Raw genomic sequence first — 14,916 nt, forward strand, 5'->3', positions numbered from 1 at the left:
TTTCGCAACGACATATCGACAACTAACCATAACCCATCAATTCCCGTTATCGCCTTAATTCGGTACATACCCAATTTCTCTACGATTTATACTCTCAATAAATTTCAATCAGCAGCTAATTCGAAATTTCTCAATAGCAATCATGGGTAAAGGAAAGCCAAGAGGTCTCAACGCCGCTCGCAAACTTCAAAACCATCGTCGCGAGCAAAGATGGTCTGATTTGTCCTACAAGAAGCGTGCTTTGGGTACCGCTTTCAAGTCCTCGCCATTCGGAGGTTCCTCCCACGCCAAGGGTATCGTTCTCGAGAAGGTCGGAGTCGAGGCCAAACAACCTAACTCCGCTATCCGAAAGTGTGTCAGAGTCCAGTTGATCAAGAACGGAAAGAAGGTCACTGCTTTCGGTATGTGGATTATTTTATATCATGGGATTCCTGCGAGGTAGTGGAAGATGGGATGAAGATCTGCGGGCGAGAGAAGGATGATATGAGGCATTTGAAGAAATGAGAGAATTGAAAATGAAGAAGAGATACTAACATGATTTTTTTCTTACAGTTCCTAACGATGGTTGTCTTAACTTTGTCGATGAGAACGACGAGGTTCTCCTCGCTGGTTTCGGTCGTAAGGGAAAGGCCAAGGGAGATATTCCTGGTGTTCGTTTCAAGGTCGTCAAGGTCTCTGGTGTTGGATTGTCTGCTTTGTGGAAGGAGAAGAAGGAGAAGCCAAGATCATAAACGAATATGTTAACGATTTTGCTTCTTGGGGGGAATGGGATATGGTGTTTTGCTGTCGCGACGATCGATGGCTAGGCTCAGAATCTACATATAGAGCATAGTACTTTCACACCTGCAGCATTTGGGAATGAAATACCTCCATTGATCATGATCACCATCAATTTGTCTTTTGGAACGGATTTGGTTCGTGAGAATGGTTCTTGTGTGATTAATATTTGGGAGATTGAAGTGGATATTAGAGATGATGGCTGGTTGTTCGTCTCGAGTCGATGTTTGTGGGCTTGGGGCGAGTGGCAAAGTGTAGCTTGACTTCAGAATTTCCACTCACTCGGTACTCCCAAACGCTCAAGCGCGCAATATGCCAATTCCTAGTGATAATACCTCATCTAATGTTTCTCAGCCATAATATCGAAAATTGTCACACACAAATGCAAAAGAAGCAATTGATATGACGCCGCTGGCTACCTGGGGACTGCTGCCATGGTAATTACTAGGTACTGTATATTTTTTCAACAGACATCAATACTGCCAATGTATATATAGTAGCACACTTATTACATTCCAACCATTCCCTCCATGCCTGATAGGTATATTTCGTTCTTATATGCCTTTACTATTTATATTTGTCCTGGTATATACCTCCTAGCCAATAAGATGTCCAATTCTCTTTTCTACATGCCATGATCCTGAAACAGTCACAAAGCTACTGCAGACCCATGAGCTCTTTCCAGGCCTGCATTCACTCACTCTTCCTTACTTGAAACCCATCTGTACGATGTTTCTTTCTGCATTAAAAAAGAAAATCATCCTTTCGGGCGATGATGTTATGGTACTACTCACAAAAGAGGAAAGAAAAATGCGAAAGCTGCAGGCAAGCCCTATATGCTACAATCATTCTCCGAGAGACTAGTGATATGTAATTGCGCGACTCAATTCTCACAAGTACGTTACACCAACCACACTAGCAGATCTCCGAGTCAGATCATTGAGGATTGGAGTCATGTTTGTAAAGTCTTGCTGTAACGTCTGCATCTATTAACCATTTTCTGTTTCTACTCTAGTCATGCGGAGTTATGATGCAAAACATAGATCGATTTACTAAACAATTAAAAATTACAGAAAAAACATTAAAATAATAAACTTTTATGTGATACACAGTATCGGCCTCCTTTTAACCTTAATCTCCATCTAGCCCTCCCAAATCATCATACATTCATCGGAATCACATCTCTTTTCCCTTCCCTCCCCCGATACCCCCATCCACTACTCCCAAGCATTAACCGCCATAGCCAACGCCGCCACATCCGGAGTCCTAATATAATCCACCTCAATCAAGTTCGGTTTTCTTTCTTTCCCTCCCCCTCGTAGAAGTCCTTCAAAATTTCTAAACAAACTCCGCTGCGCCAATATCGCATACCCAAGTTTAGAACTCCACCAATTACCGATATCGGCCTGGGAAGTAGACGGTTGAGTAAGGATCCAGGTTGATTTATGCATTTGTGCGGGGTTTGTGTCGGTGATGGCGGAAGAGGACTTGTGTTGGGAGAGGAGGTGGATTTGGGAGGAGGCTAGTTGTGAAGGCGAGTCAGTGGCGGAGTAGTGTCCGGTTACAGGGAGACGGGTCGGCGGGAGGAGAGTGAAGGGCATCTTGTAGTCGGCGGGGGTGTGGCGGGAGAGGGGATCAGGCACTGGATTCAGTGGTTAGTTTGAGGCTGTTGGGATTTCCTAGTGGGGATCTTGATAAAAATGATGTGCATAAGGGAGTTAAGACGTGAAGATGAAGGGAAATTAAGACATAAACGCTGCAATGAATTAAGGAGGAGCTAATGATTTGAGACTGAATACAGAAGGGAAGACTCTGAAGATTGTAATATTCAGATCGATCTTTAAACTAGGAACTGCAATATGAAAGGACAAGCAATACTTACGAATGCTACCAGGGATTATAGATGCTTTCCGCCTATCAATAAGGGAAGGAGATGGCTCTTGCGAATCGAGCGAATCTGTGGTGTTCAACGGTGCAAGATATTCATCCGAATCAACAGAATCACAGCCAGCTGAAGGTGATGTCAGAGTGGTATTTGCATCTCTTTTCCCCCTCCCAGGAAATGTCGAAACCGGTATCGGTGCATCGCAAGGAATCCTCACCAACACCGTACTATTACCCCCCTTGGTTACAAAAGTGTCAAAAGGTAAAAGCGACAAATCCCATTCCAATCTCCGTGGTTCCTGCCAGGCATTACGAATGCCACTCAATAACTCATAAAACTTCATCCAATCACTCGCATCAAATTTCCTCCATTTGGACTCATTACTTGCATCATGCGATATATCAAGCACAATGAGTTCTCCGGGGTGTCCTTTTGTAAATCTATTCACATCTCCGATTACACTCTCAATACTCTGACCCGTGGCACCCCACATTTTCCCGGAAGCAAATGTACCATGGTAAGTCATCCATTTCCCTTCATAAAATACAGGTCGGATATCTAACCAGCGGGCTCCGTGAATTAGTTGCATAAACACGGAATTGGATTGTGTTTGTGTGTTGTGTAAGGTGCCTGGCCCTTGTAGTGAATCGCTTACGATACTAGCCCCTGCGTTGTGAGCCATGGGCATACTGATTTCACGGAGAGGCCTCGCGGAGAGAGTGGAAATAGTGCTTTGCATCCAGCGGACTGGAGGATTAGAGCTGACATAGGGGGCTGAGATACCATTTCCTGCGAGAATGAATGGATGCGGATGATTTTTGCTATAAACCAGGTCGATGACTGATTTTTTGGGATTGTTGAGAGAGGAGAGATTTTCATGATAAATAACCTCGACTTTGGTTGGATTTCGATGGGCTCGAACGGTAAAAGATTCAGGGGATGAAGGATTATCAATACGATATGTCGCTTCAGCCTTTGAGTCCCGTAGATATACAATCCATGAGATACAGGATTCGGCGCTGGTACCTGTGGTGATTTGTTAGAATTGGGAATTGGGCATGAGGAACAGAACGTAGCTTGAATACCGGATGGAATGGTGGCATTGGGAAACCATTTCGTGTGATGTGTTTCATTAGATATCAAGTGCCAGTCGTATGGTGTTCCATTGACGAGTTCTACATATGCTTTTGTTACTGCAAGAACCGTAGGTAGCAGAAGCAGTAGGACTGCAAATGCATGTAGGGTAGAATTAAACATTATAGATAGCAGACAACTGGAGACTGTAACGCCTGAGATGCACAAATGCGTACGAATCCAATAACATGCAGAACTCGCAATGTAGATGGTTCACAAGACAGGCAGACGAAGGAGACAGAATGCACGAGCTGGAAATTGCTAACGTGTCAACACTGCCAACCCCAAGTTGTGTGGGAGGTGTTAACGTCATGATTAAGAATTAGTGTACTGTCTACAAAAGATCGTCTACCGAACTGAAAATAGTGAACACTCCAAATTTTTTCTCGAGAACATCATATGTCTTATCGATGCACCCGCACGTTGGGGACAGCAATATAGACATGAATTGTGTTTGAAAAAGACATGGCCAGTAGCGGTCAAAAATGTATGACAGCAATACATATAAAAACGCCTCCAACGTTTGAGCGTGAAAATTTGAGATTGTCTTGCGGACACACCTAGTACGTCATTAATCGTCATGCCCTAATAAATGGTACAAAGTTTGCAAGTTCAGGCGAAACAAGATATTCGAAACGAACTTTGAATTGATACTTCTGTTACTCGTGAATGGAAGCCAAGGAACTTTCTATCAACAAGTTTGTCCTTATTCCTTAATCTTCATGTTCTTTTCGCTGGTCCCGGTACGAATTGCCTGAGAAGAAAAAAACGGTGAGATTCGTGGGAAAAGTCAGATGGTAGTAAAGTTTGGGGAGGATTCGGTTGCTTCGTAAAGCAGACAAATCATGTTGAAGTGTCTCTGCAGAACAAAGTTTTCCATTGGAAAAATGTCTTATCCTATCCATATAGTGGAAAATGCTGAAGAAGAAATATCAGACTCACGTGTCTTGCACATGATCGGAGCCACTAGCTCGATGTTTAAACCTTCCGCAGTCCCAGAAGAAAACTTCACTCAAGGAGAATGGGTTCTGAAACATGTCATTTTACTGCCTGATGATATGTGTCATCCACAGAGTATAAAGGATGACATGAAAAACCAATCAACGCAGTCACGACGACATGAACTTAAATGATCCTACACATGTAAAAAACAGGTCAAAGAGCCATTGAATCCTATTTGATGCGATTCATGAGCAGATCATACTTTGTCTCTACCAAGTCTACTCGGCAAATCTAGGGCTCTTTGGCAGCAACGTGAATAGGTGCCTAGTGTCAACTCCTTACGTGACACTAAGCGCTTCTTCTCAAGCCTGAGCGGCTGAGTTGAGATCTAGTGTAGGAAGATACCATTAGTGCAGCTCAACTAAAGCAAAGCATAAAATTGTTGGCGCGTGGCAAGGCGGCTGGAATCCTGTGGCTCGCGTACACCTTTCCCCTTTTGGGATGTAAGGTTCACACTAGCAATTAATGTCTGTTCATCAAATTTGAAGTAGGAAGATCAAATAAGCTTTTTGACACCCCTAGAAAAAACCACCTCTGGCACTTTCTGATGGCAGTCCCCCAAATATACATGTGTGACGTGTCAAGGCCTGCTCTTTCAAGTTCGGGTGTATGACATCGTCGACCCGAACATATGTAGAGGATACGCTCAAATAGTGGAAAGAGGCCGCAAATCTCGGTCCTATGTGGACTACTTGTAAGTAGAGTTTGTTTCAAGGCAAATACATCGAAATTTCCAGAAATGATCTAAATCTCAGCTCCGTCACAACCGGTTTAAGCGATTTCGTCGGCTTCATCAATGTTTTGTATCTTTTTTGTACAATATTAGGCTCCACTGATCTCCCGTCGCGAGGATCAGTAATCATGACAAAATATTTGGCAAGCATATACCTCTACTCGGGGAGTCAATCTTGCGATTGGATAACGGAATTAAGAACAAAGTTTAATAAATTGATATGGACGAAAAAGTAAGATTTTTGCTTTTGAATCCATCAGTCATACATATATGGACTGGTGGGGTGAGCTCTCCAACGCGCGCGTAGTTGCTGGCCACGATGATTGCATGTAACCATTTTGTCTTTCTTTCAAGCTTTCCGAAGAGAACCCGCCCCCCCAAACCGAAGTCCAACCAACACACTTATTTGGACTTCAGATGACATCGTAAACTTGAGAGAGTCGGCCAACAAAAGGTGGGCTCGAGATAGGGCTTGGGAAATAAGCGGATGACAAATGAGCTACCATCAAGTCATTGCCGTACTCCGTACGCGTATCATATTTCATGTGAACCAATCTAGTGGAGATCTATCTCTTTCAGGATTTAGAAACTCTTCATTTAGTGCTGAGTATTGCCGGGACTGTCAGCAAGGCAACTCGGCAGTATTATTTGCGTACAACAGCTAATCAAGAGCAGAGCACGTGCTGACGGCGAGTCAGGGGCACGAAGTTAAACTTTGCATTTGTCGCACCGCTCGGTTATAGACACCCACGACTCTACGCGAAGAAGTTTTGGACATTCTGAGACTAGGATCGGAACCTTGTCCCGAGAAGTTTAAAAGATTGCGATGGAATCTGTACCGTATGTTTTGCATTGCATGTTGAATTAGGATTCACTAGTTGACAGCTGTGAACATGAGGCTGATTGTTGGAAGTAATCAAACAGGCACCAAAATTCGCTACTGAATAAAAGGGTTCTTCCCAGGGCCCAGTAATGTATTGCGTAGTAATTACCAGGAGTGCGACGTTCGTGCATCAAACGGCTTCTTTCTCTTTCTTATCAGGCCAACGAATATAACAAGTGCCGGGGTTAAATAATATGGAGATTAAATACATGAAGCACTCAAGGGACGGAGATATGTCAAAAAGAAGTAAGGGAGGAGTCGCCGACCTCCAAAAAGTGCGGGGCGCGGGAGGGGGCCATCCTTTGGATGATGCTCCCTGACTCCTGAGCTCCTCTGCATCGCGGAAGTATTCCACCAATCAATGGGGCGATCAATTAGAAAGTCTGGATTTGGCTGCCTGTCGTTGTGGCTACAAATCCGAGTTTCCTCGAAATCTCCGAATTTTGTGGCTGGTGTGTCAAGGGCGAATTTTTGAATTTTGATTTACAGATGCCTCACGACCTGCAAGTCGATAGATCGACCATATTACCCTTGGATACTTGAAGGGAAGGTAAGGGCTATAGTATCCTTGAACATATGAAGGGGATAGGTAGTAAAGGAGGGGACGGCCAAGAGAGCCAAGATGATAAAAATTCTGAGCAAGGAAAATGCATGTCACTGCACTCTTCTGGGTGAGCGGCAGCTGCGGATATAGCGGGATTATGGCAAGGTCTGTCCTGTTCTCTTGATCTGGGATGGAAATGAGGAGATTGTTGTTTGATTAGAGTTCTAGAAATCCGGGAGGACTTCTCAATGCAGCACGGAGATGGAAAGAATACGGGAAAGAATTGCGAATGCATGAGCCGAGAAGACGGAGATCATCATTTGGATCTTGATACAAACGATCGTTCAAACACCCAATGCATTGTTGCACTTGTGGAATACAAATCCCAAGAGTTGACTCCAAGTCCGAAGCTATCGTCGGATCCGAGGCATAATTTTTTAATATTTTGGGATGGGGGTGAGAGGGGTAGAGGATTGAGTTTGCTCCAACATTTGGTGATGTGGCGAGAACGATACTTTCCTTTGAAATCCAGACGTGAAAACTCAATAGAGTATTTATCTAGTAATTGGAAAAATTCAGCAGGTGTTGAAAAAGTTAATCGTATAGCGAAGTTTAACCTTCAGCCAATAAATACCTGAGTCAGCACGAGACATTGACTTTATGCCTTGACTGTTCCCGATTCTGGGATTGCTTATGGTTGAGCAGATGTTTTCCCAAGTCGGTGGCGCCATTCCTCGTGACCCCAGTTGACCCAGTATCGAAATCAGATGTTGAACAGTACTGGATGTGCACAATCCGTCCCAACGGTGTATCTGTGAACCCCCCTCGCCCCCTCAGCCCCCTAATCTTAAAACAACTTACGAGTTATGTGATAGCTTTGAATATCTGTTCATTGATCGGTCATGGATTGATTCATAGATGGAAACTCTCTTTTAATTCAAATCTGGTGAAGAGAGCCATGAAGAGGTTGATGTGCGAAGAGCGAAGCGCGAGATGATCTGAAATCGCAGGGGAGACGATTATACTTTATTTGTTCCCCATTCGCTTAGCAGCAGACTATGGCAGAAGTGGCAGTTGCTCCGTGCTTCTGAGGAAGCTATTAATCATGCTAAAATTATACAGCTCTAATTTTCGAAGTGGTTTCCAAATTTCTAATATATGTCGTTCTTTTCGGTTATAGAGTTCTGCACTCCGTCTAAGCCTAGCGAATTCCATGCTGTTGCTTCTTTTGCCACTAGAACACTTCGGAGGCTCGTTTAGCATGAATGTCTGGCCGCCGGGATAAAGTCTCCGATGAGTCAATGTCATATCAAATTTTATATTGAGATATCTCGATCAGTGTTGGATTTATGTAAGGATTCCAGTCAGCCAACCAAGTACGTGTGTACGTTGAGGATCGAAATCTGATTGTTAGCAGATTGTGCAGTCGGATTTAGGCGTTGTGCTCCGGTCTTGCATTCCTGGTCTAGATTGCTAAATTAGGGTCTTTTTGCAGCTCTGCTGCATCTAAACCCTATCATCTAGTCAAACTTTACAAACGACAAAGACCTTGGTGCTATAATGGTGGTGGTGGGCAAAAGGCGTAGGCTCAAAATCGATGGATCAGTCACCAGGTCACAGTCGTCGGGTAAACGTATGGGAGTGCTAAGAGACAGATGTATGCAAAAACCTTGGTGTCAGAGTTTACTTTTACCGTCGGTACACGGGAGAAACGAGATGAATTCGATTCAAGCACATATCGCAATTTTGCATAAGACGTTTAACTGTTTAACTTTGGGTTGAAACTCCATATTTACTGACTCGACGAATCGACCTATTAAATTTGGTCTGAAAAATGATGATGTTCTGATTCCCTGCTGTCCCCAGGGCCCAGGAGCTTTGATATTTGACTCCACAAGCACTTACAAGCATTTTCTTCCTGTGACAGAGCGCGGAAATGTTCCAATTTAATTGGATCTTATACTTTCCACGATACCAGGGTTCAATGTCTGTAATAAGATTTTGGAGACCTATCAGGCGCAAGTCATGAACTTATACTTTTCGAATCTTACTATATAGGACACAACCTCTTCAAGCCAGTCTCTCTGCTTTTGCTTCACTCTTTCCAATAGAATTTCTCCTACCATTACATATCGAAATCATATCGAATCCACTCCTTTAAGATCATCACGCAAGCCCCAAGCAGATATACAACGCGTCGAATCCATCCATTCATCTACGATTACCTTCCCAGAAGAGTTATTGGTCGGACTAGCTGAGCTGCAGTGCTTCCGTAGTCAGGCAAAAGCCCGAATCACGTCGAGATTCATACAAAGTACTCAAGTACTTATCATTTGACAGCTAATGCGACTCGGTAAGACCGTTCCGTTTACTACGTGTTGCTCCGTCGCCATGCCTTTCATTCAAGATTCGCACCTTCCTCTTTCGTCGTTTGCTAAGACGCACCTCGATAACCCGGATCATTTCGACCCCTCCTTATCGCTCCATACAATTATGAACGGCCATTTAACCAGCCAAGAGGCGTATAGACAAGCTTCTGTCGGCACTCTTTCAGTATCTCAAGCTTTGGAAATTGCTCGAGACAGTGAGGAAGAAATCAGAGATCCAATCGTCATCGGTGTCTTGGAAGTTGCAATCAACCATATCTGGAGAAAGCTACAAGAAGAACCTACCACATATGTGATGACCCGCGAAGAATTCGGTGTCTTCAATTACTTTCAAAATCGATTCCAAGGCGTTGAGCTCGCCACAGCAGCGCGAAAGAGATATTGGGATTCCCAGCACAGTTGAGAAGTGCCACAATTAACGGTGCCACAGTGGCTCAATTGATTATCGATTTACTGCACCCTCATCCTTACCTTGTCTAATCCACCCTTGTTCCCCGGTGGATCGTTTCCAACTTCAGAAGTCACAATGTCAGCAGGAACGGAAAATCTGTTTGACTCAAAGGGAGACACTTATGTTGGTGATTATCTTGGACCGATTGATACCAATTGTAAGCCCGACAACAAAAATCGAAAAACAATCAAAAATATCAAAATAGTCCTTCTTATTTTATTTAGCTGCGGTCTGTCATCGATATGGCTTTTACGGTCATGCTCTTTAGAGGATGTGGTGGACATTTCACCAAAGTCTGGTTTGGTCAAATATTCTGCTGCACCAGCACCCTCTGCTACTCCTACTTCCGCAGCGCTTGAAGTATTTCAGGTTTATCAACCAGTTCTCATTCCACCTGGTGTGTCTGATGAGACAGCATCATACGACGGAGTTGAGGAGACGTCGATAATCGCGTCAACGAATGTTGCAACTAGCTGCAAGGTTGTTCTGATGGAACATACTTTTGGCTACAGCTATGGCATCCCATTTGTTGGTATGGAATTCAGATATAAAATCTTGCAATTGCCAATCAGCTAATGATCTTACAGGCAATTATACGCCACCTAGCTGCACGTTCAATAGAGTTGTTATGAATTTTACAGTCACTTCAAGCGGTCGTCAATTCGATCGTCTTGCGATAATGTATTTTGGAGACTCTGAAGTTTGGAGAACATCCACCGCAGAACCAACTACGGCTGGAATTAGATGGGAGTATCTTAAGGATATGACGGAGTATCTTTATTTTTGGAACTCCCCCCAAACACTCATTTTCGATCTTGGAAATCTGATCGATAGCACATATACTGGATATTACTATACCACGCTTACAGCTACATTTTTCACGAGCCAAGAAACTGTAGAGCCGGCTGATCTGATTCTTCCAATCTCCGCAAGGCACGGTTCAGAAGATGCTGCGAGTGTTTTCACGTTACCAGGTGATAACGCCACAAACACCATTAGCTTTCCACAGAACGCCAATCGTGCCGTCTTCTCTATCTCGGCATGTGGCCAGTCAACTGAAGAATTTTGGTGGGGCAATGTGCTCCAGTCAGACATCGAAACATTTGAGGCTTACGATGGAACACTTTATGGATATTCACCATTTCGTGAAGTCCAAGTTTTGATCGATGGTCAATTAGCCGGTGTGCAATGGCCATTTCCAGTAGTCTTCACTGGTGGTATAGTACCAGGACTTTGGAGACCAATTGTAGGACTTGATGCTTTCGACCTACGTGAACACGAGATCGACATCACACCTTGGCTTCCTGTCCTATGTGACGGATCTGAACATACCTTTGAGATCCGAGTTGCAGGGGTTATAGACGATGGTGAGGGAAGCGGTACCCTGATTGACACAGTAGGCAGTTACTGGCTCGTCACTGGCAAAATCTTTATATGGCTTGACTCCAATGACTCTGTCACTACCGGTACTGCACCCACACTCTCGCTTCCAGCTCCTATCATCACTACTTCACAACTCCTCACTCAAAATGCAACCGGCGCAAACGAAACACTCACCTATACAACCAACGTTCAGCGTTCGCTCTCTATTTCATCTACCGTCGTTACAGAAAATGGCACCTCGACTTCAAAATGGACTCAGGAATTAAGCGCTCTGAACTATGGTCAATATACCGCTTTCGGCGCCATTCAAATAAACAACGCAACAACCCGTGGCATCGATACCTCCATAGCCGGAAGTACCACAAAATACAAGTCCGAATACACATACCCCGTCTGGGTGAACACAACCTATCTAGTCCTTTCCTCCACAAACTTCACCCTTGACGCCGTCATAACCCGTGGTCTTGACCTCCTCATATCCGGAGCCTCTGTCTTCCCATCCGGACTTCAACCGTTTGCTTATCTACCCTCCTCTGCTTCTCTCATTTCCGGGTTCTCGGGAACCCGGCTCTCAACTACTCAAAGTGGATCAGCTCATTACTTGGGTACTTCAGCCGGCAGCGCTGGATATGGCAGCACGAGTCAGACTTTTGAATTTGGTGGATTGGACATTAACAATGATGTGATTGATACGGAATTGTATTACCGAGATGTGGAGGCAGTCAATTCAACGATTGTATATGACGAGGAACGATTGGTCGGTGTGGAGATTGGGAAATACACAAATGGCAGACCTGGCGGGGTATATCTAAGTAAGGGTGTGATGAGTGCCAAAGAGGCAATTGGGAGGGGAAAGGGAAGCCCAAAGCAGATGCTTGTTGGTGGGGGGTCTTAGATTGAGGGTTCGACAGAAAGGGAAGTGGGGTGGGTAGCAGGGAGTGGGAGGTGGGGGCGATAAGAGGAAAGGGAGGATGACGAAGGGCTATGAAATCATACCCGTTAGCTAGTTTACTTCATGTCGCTCATTTGGAATTAGATCCTTGCATGTGTTTGGAGACTCGGTTCTCGGCCTTTATTGTTTGAAGTATCGTTATGTTGCTAGGGGATTGGGCTGGATTCGGTTGTTGTATATACTTTCTGGCTGCTTAGTTAGTACATAAATTATCATAACCATTTACATTATACAGTAGTTATTATGCAAGAGCACTTCGTTGCTTTGTGAATCTGTGAGATTGGGTATCGAATGTGCCCCTTATACACCCAATCAATGAGTATGTTGAGTTCAAAACATAATTATCAGCTGCGATGGCGGTCGTGTAGATTGTGGGTCTTGTGTATACACAGATCTCCAGGTCGTCATCCTTAGGTTGGTGGTCTTAAATCCGTTGCTGGGGTCACTTTGAGTGTATGAAGTTCAACCTTTGGTATATTATTTGGACATTCCAATGTCAGACAACTCGAAGAATCCAAATACATATTCACACCCTGCTGAACATATCTCATATGTCTATACCTGCAAGAGAATTAAGGTAAAAGTCGTGGTGATGCTATCTGGTATTGGGAAAATGGCTCGCTCTTGCCAGTTTCCATCAAGAGTGCATAGGTCTTTTTTGCCTTTGGATATTTTATATCTTCGTGGTAGCAGCTAGCTGTCTACAACAAACTTCGAGGAGGCAGTCGCATTTTGAGCATATCAATTATATCACCATTCAGCAAATTATTTCTCGTCTCGTCTCGTCTCAGCATAGCGTAGCGTAGCTTTTGCCGTATACGATAGCATTCATACCTTTGCCGTATACAATAATCATTCATCTTATCTGATATCCAATTATTAACCAGGAAGACTATTCTAGCTATTGTTTCTAGGACGTCCTACCGCGTTGACAAGAATAATACCACTGCCATCCTATTCCAAAACATCCGATTCGCACTTCTCAAAGACGCTCTTTCCTGTCCGCCTGGTTTACTGCGGTGATCATGGGTCAACTTATTCACGATTCGTCGATCTGCGTTAGAACCAAGCGATGCATCGACAATAAGCCAGACTGCTCAAGTTCTCAACATGATCGAAAGCGTGTTCGTTTGAGCAATAAAAATCAAGGACCACCTGTGGGCGGGTCTATTAGTTCAACTGTTCTCAGACAATATACCCTCGTTGAAGCTGCCTCAAACCCATCTCCCAGTGATGGATATTTCCCTGTTCAAAGTGCTCCCAATCGAGATGTTGCAACATACCAAAATTTCATCAACTATACATTTGTCCCTATTCCAGAATCTGCCCGTCAAGATGCTGCTAATCAAGTTGTCTCAAACCGAAGTCGCATCTATACATTTGTTCCAATACCAATTGTTTCCGATGAAAATGTCGCTAGCCCAATTGCCTCTGATGCCTCTAGCCAGACTACCTTAGAACAACCTATCTCCAACTCTCGTCAAGCTATGACTGTTGATCAAATCAGTCAAGCTGACACTGATAAAGCCCTCGTCAATGAATTTGCCACTGTGCTAGCTATAGCCAGTCAAATTCCCCGCCATCAAGCTGCCGCCATTCAGAGGCCTGTCAGATTCACAGTCAATCAGTCAATGGCACCCTCCCCTGGGACTCTCTTTCTTCAGATAATGACAATGGGTCGGGAGCGTGAATTATTAAGGCGGTGGGAACCTTCGGATTATGCTCATATTAGGATAAATGAGATCTCTTTCACACTGGGAGATGACTCAGATAATCAACCAATAGCCGCTAATCAAACTGCTACTCGTTTGACCGATCAAGCTTTCGCCGATCAAGCTCTCGTCAATCGAGTTATCACAGAGTTAGCTGCCATTCATCCTCTTACCGGTACTCCCAATCAAGTAACCGCAGGTTTTTTCGTGATGCTCTACTCTCGAATGTTTCATGTAGGTGGAATTCGACGTGAAACGGTGAGACGTTGGATTCAATCAGGCAATGCCCGTTTACCCGTAAATATAGAAGTTCCAAGATTTGCGGTTGCATCAGTTCAGAATCCAAATGGGGCAGAAATCGCCGCACAACCGACGTTGGGATATCGAGCAACGGAAGCTATAGAAAATGAGTTCCAGCGTAGGATCCAACTAGAGCGACAGTCAATATCATTGTCCTCAGCAAGAGCAGTCGAATGATTCCAACCTGCGCCACAATCGGGAGGGACCTGTGGCCGTTGAACGATTATGGGACGAAGATCAAGACTCTGACGCTGCAATTTTGTTTCCTGACAACCCATATCTACGTAGTTTTACAAGCGAAGAAACGTATACTCAAATCTTAGGGATGGATGATGCGTCTTCTGATGATGAACGCCGCAGAGAGATGAGCAATCGTGGACGAAGAAATGCCATTCAATTTGGGAGGAGTCCAATATCTCCAGGCAACAACGCCACTATTACTTATTCTGGACCTCCAAATGTTGATACTTCATAGGTGTTCTGGGGCGGGCGGTGGACTATTAGAGTACGATCGGCGACGGTCCAACAGACAAGAGGATTACATATTCGAAGAAGTACGTGAAAAGCCTCGACTTTGACTGGATGGCTTTTTGAACATCTTGTCCAATTTGATAATCAATACTGACAGAAGTGATACAAGCAGACAGGAATATTAGAGGTCAAAGATTTCAGGATCACATTTGGAAATTGGACAAAAGTCTCCTTAGTATTAGGAAACCAGCGTGGGAATATCGTCTGCACTAGCAATCCATTTCGATATTGATGGAATTCCT

The 14,916-nt window shown here is 44.2% G+C and overlaps 5 protein-coding genes across 5 annotated transcripts; 4 read left to right on the forward strand and 1 right to left on the reverse strand.

The window, feature by feature from the left end:
- Nucleotides 1-142: 142 nt before the first annotated feature.
- EAF02_005841 (uncharacterized protein) lies at nucleotides 143-731 on the forward strand (the record flags this gene model as incomplete). The annotated part of the gene is made up of 2 exons (XM_038901889.1): nucleotides 143-401; nucleotides 553-731. The coding sequence occupies 2 exons, from the start codon at nucleotides 143-145 to the stop codon at nucleotides 729-731; spliced, it is 438 nt and encodes a 145-aa protein (XP_038758106.1).
- A 1,151-nt stretch (nucleotides 732-1,882) lies between these two features.
- Nucleotides 1,883-4,044, reverse strand: EAF02_005842 (uncharacterized protein). The gene is made up of 3 exons (XM_038901890.1): nucleotides 3,748-4,044; nucleotides 2,660-3,688; nucleotides 1,883-2,419 (listed from the first exon to the last, which is right to left on the reverse strand). Exons 1-3 carry the CDS (start codon nucleotides 3,917-3,919, stop codon nucleotides 1,995-1,997), a joined length of 1,626 nt encoding a protein of 541 aa, XP_038758107.1. The 5' UTR covers nucleotides 3,920-4,044; the 3' UTR covers nucleotides 1,883-1,994.
- A 5,305-nt stretch (nucleotides 4,045-9,349) lies between these two features.
- Nucleotides 9,350-9,748, forward strand: EAF02_005843 (uncharacterized protein; the record flags this gene model as incomplete). The annotated part of the gene is made up of 1 exon (XM_038901891.1): nucleotides 9,350-9,748. One exon carries the CDS (start codon nucleotides 9,350-9,352, stop codon nucleotides 9,746-9,748), a length of 399 nt encoding a protein of 132 aa, XP_038758108.1.
- A 123-nt stretch (nucleotides 9,749-9,871) lies between these two features.
- EAF02_005844 (uncharacterized protein) lies at nucleotides 9,872-12,098 on the forward strand (the record flags this gene model as incomplete). The annotated part of the gene is made up of 2 exons (XM_038901892.1): nucleotides 9,872-10,328; nucleotides 10,384-12,098. The coding sequence occupies 2 exons, from the start codon at nucleotides 9,872-9,874 to the stop codon at nucleotides 12,072-12,074; spliced, it is 2,148 nt and encodes a 715-aa protein (XP_038758109.1). The 3' UTR covers nucleotides 12,075-12,098.
- A 1,058-nt stretch (nucleotides 12,099-13,156) lies between these two features.
- On the forward strand, nucleotides 13,157-14,618 carry EAF02_005845 (uncharacterized protein; the record flags this gene model as incomplete). Its single annotated transcript, XM_038901893.1, has 2 exons — nucleotides 13,157-14,261; nucleotides 14,308-14,618. The coding sequence occupies 2 exons, from the start codon at nucleotides 13,157-13,159 to the stop codon at nucleotides 14,616-14,618; spliced, it is 1,416 nt and encodes a 471-aa protein (XP_038758110.1).
- Nucleotides 14,619-14,916: the final 298 nt, after the last annotated feature.

The sequence above is a fragment of the Botrytis sinoallii genome (genome assembly GCF_014898435.1).
Source record: "Botrytis sinoallii strain Bc 23 chromosome Unknown BSIN_009, whole genome shotgun sequence".
Taxonomy (NCBI): Eukaryota; Fungi; Ascomycota; class Leotiomycetes; order Helotiales; family Sclerotiniaceae; genus Botrytis; species Botrytis sinoallii.

Excerpts from the sequence above, each read along its gene's own strand:
- EAF02_005842 (XM_038901890.1), bottom strand. The coding sequence starts at position 3,919 with ATGTTTAATTCTACCCTACATGCATTTGCAGTCCTACTGCTTCTGCTA. Across the intron at positions 3,689-3,747 it reads CAATGCCACCATTCCATCCG|GTACCAGCGCCGAATCCTGT; the intron begins GTATTCAAGCTA and ends AAATCACCACAG. Across the intron at positions 2,420-2,659 it reads TATAATCCCTGGTAGCATTC|TGCCTGATCCCCTCTCCCGC; the intron begins GTAAGTATTGCT and ends CACTGAATCCAG.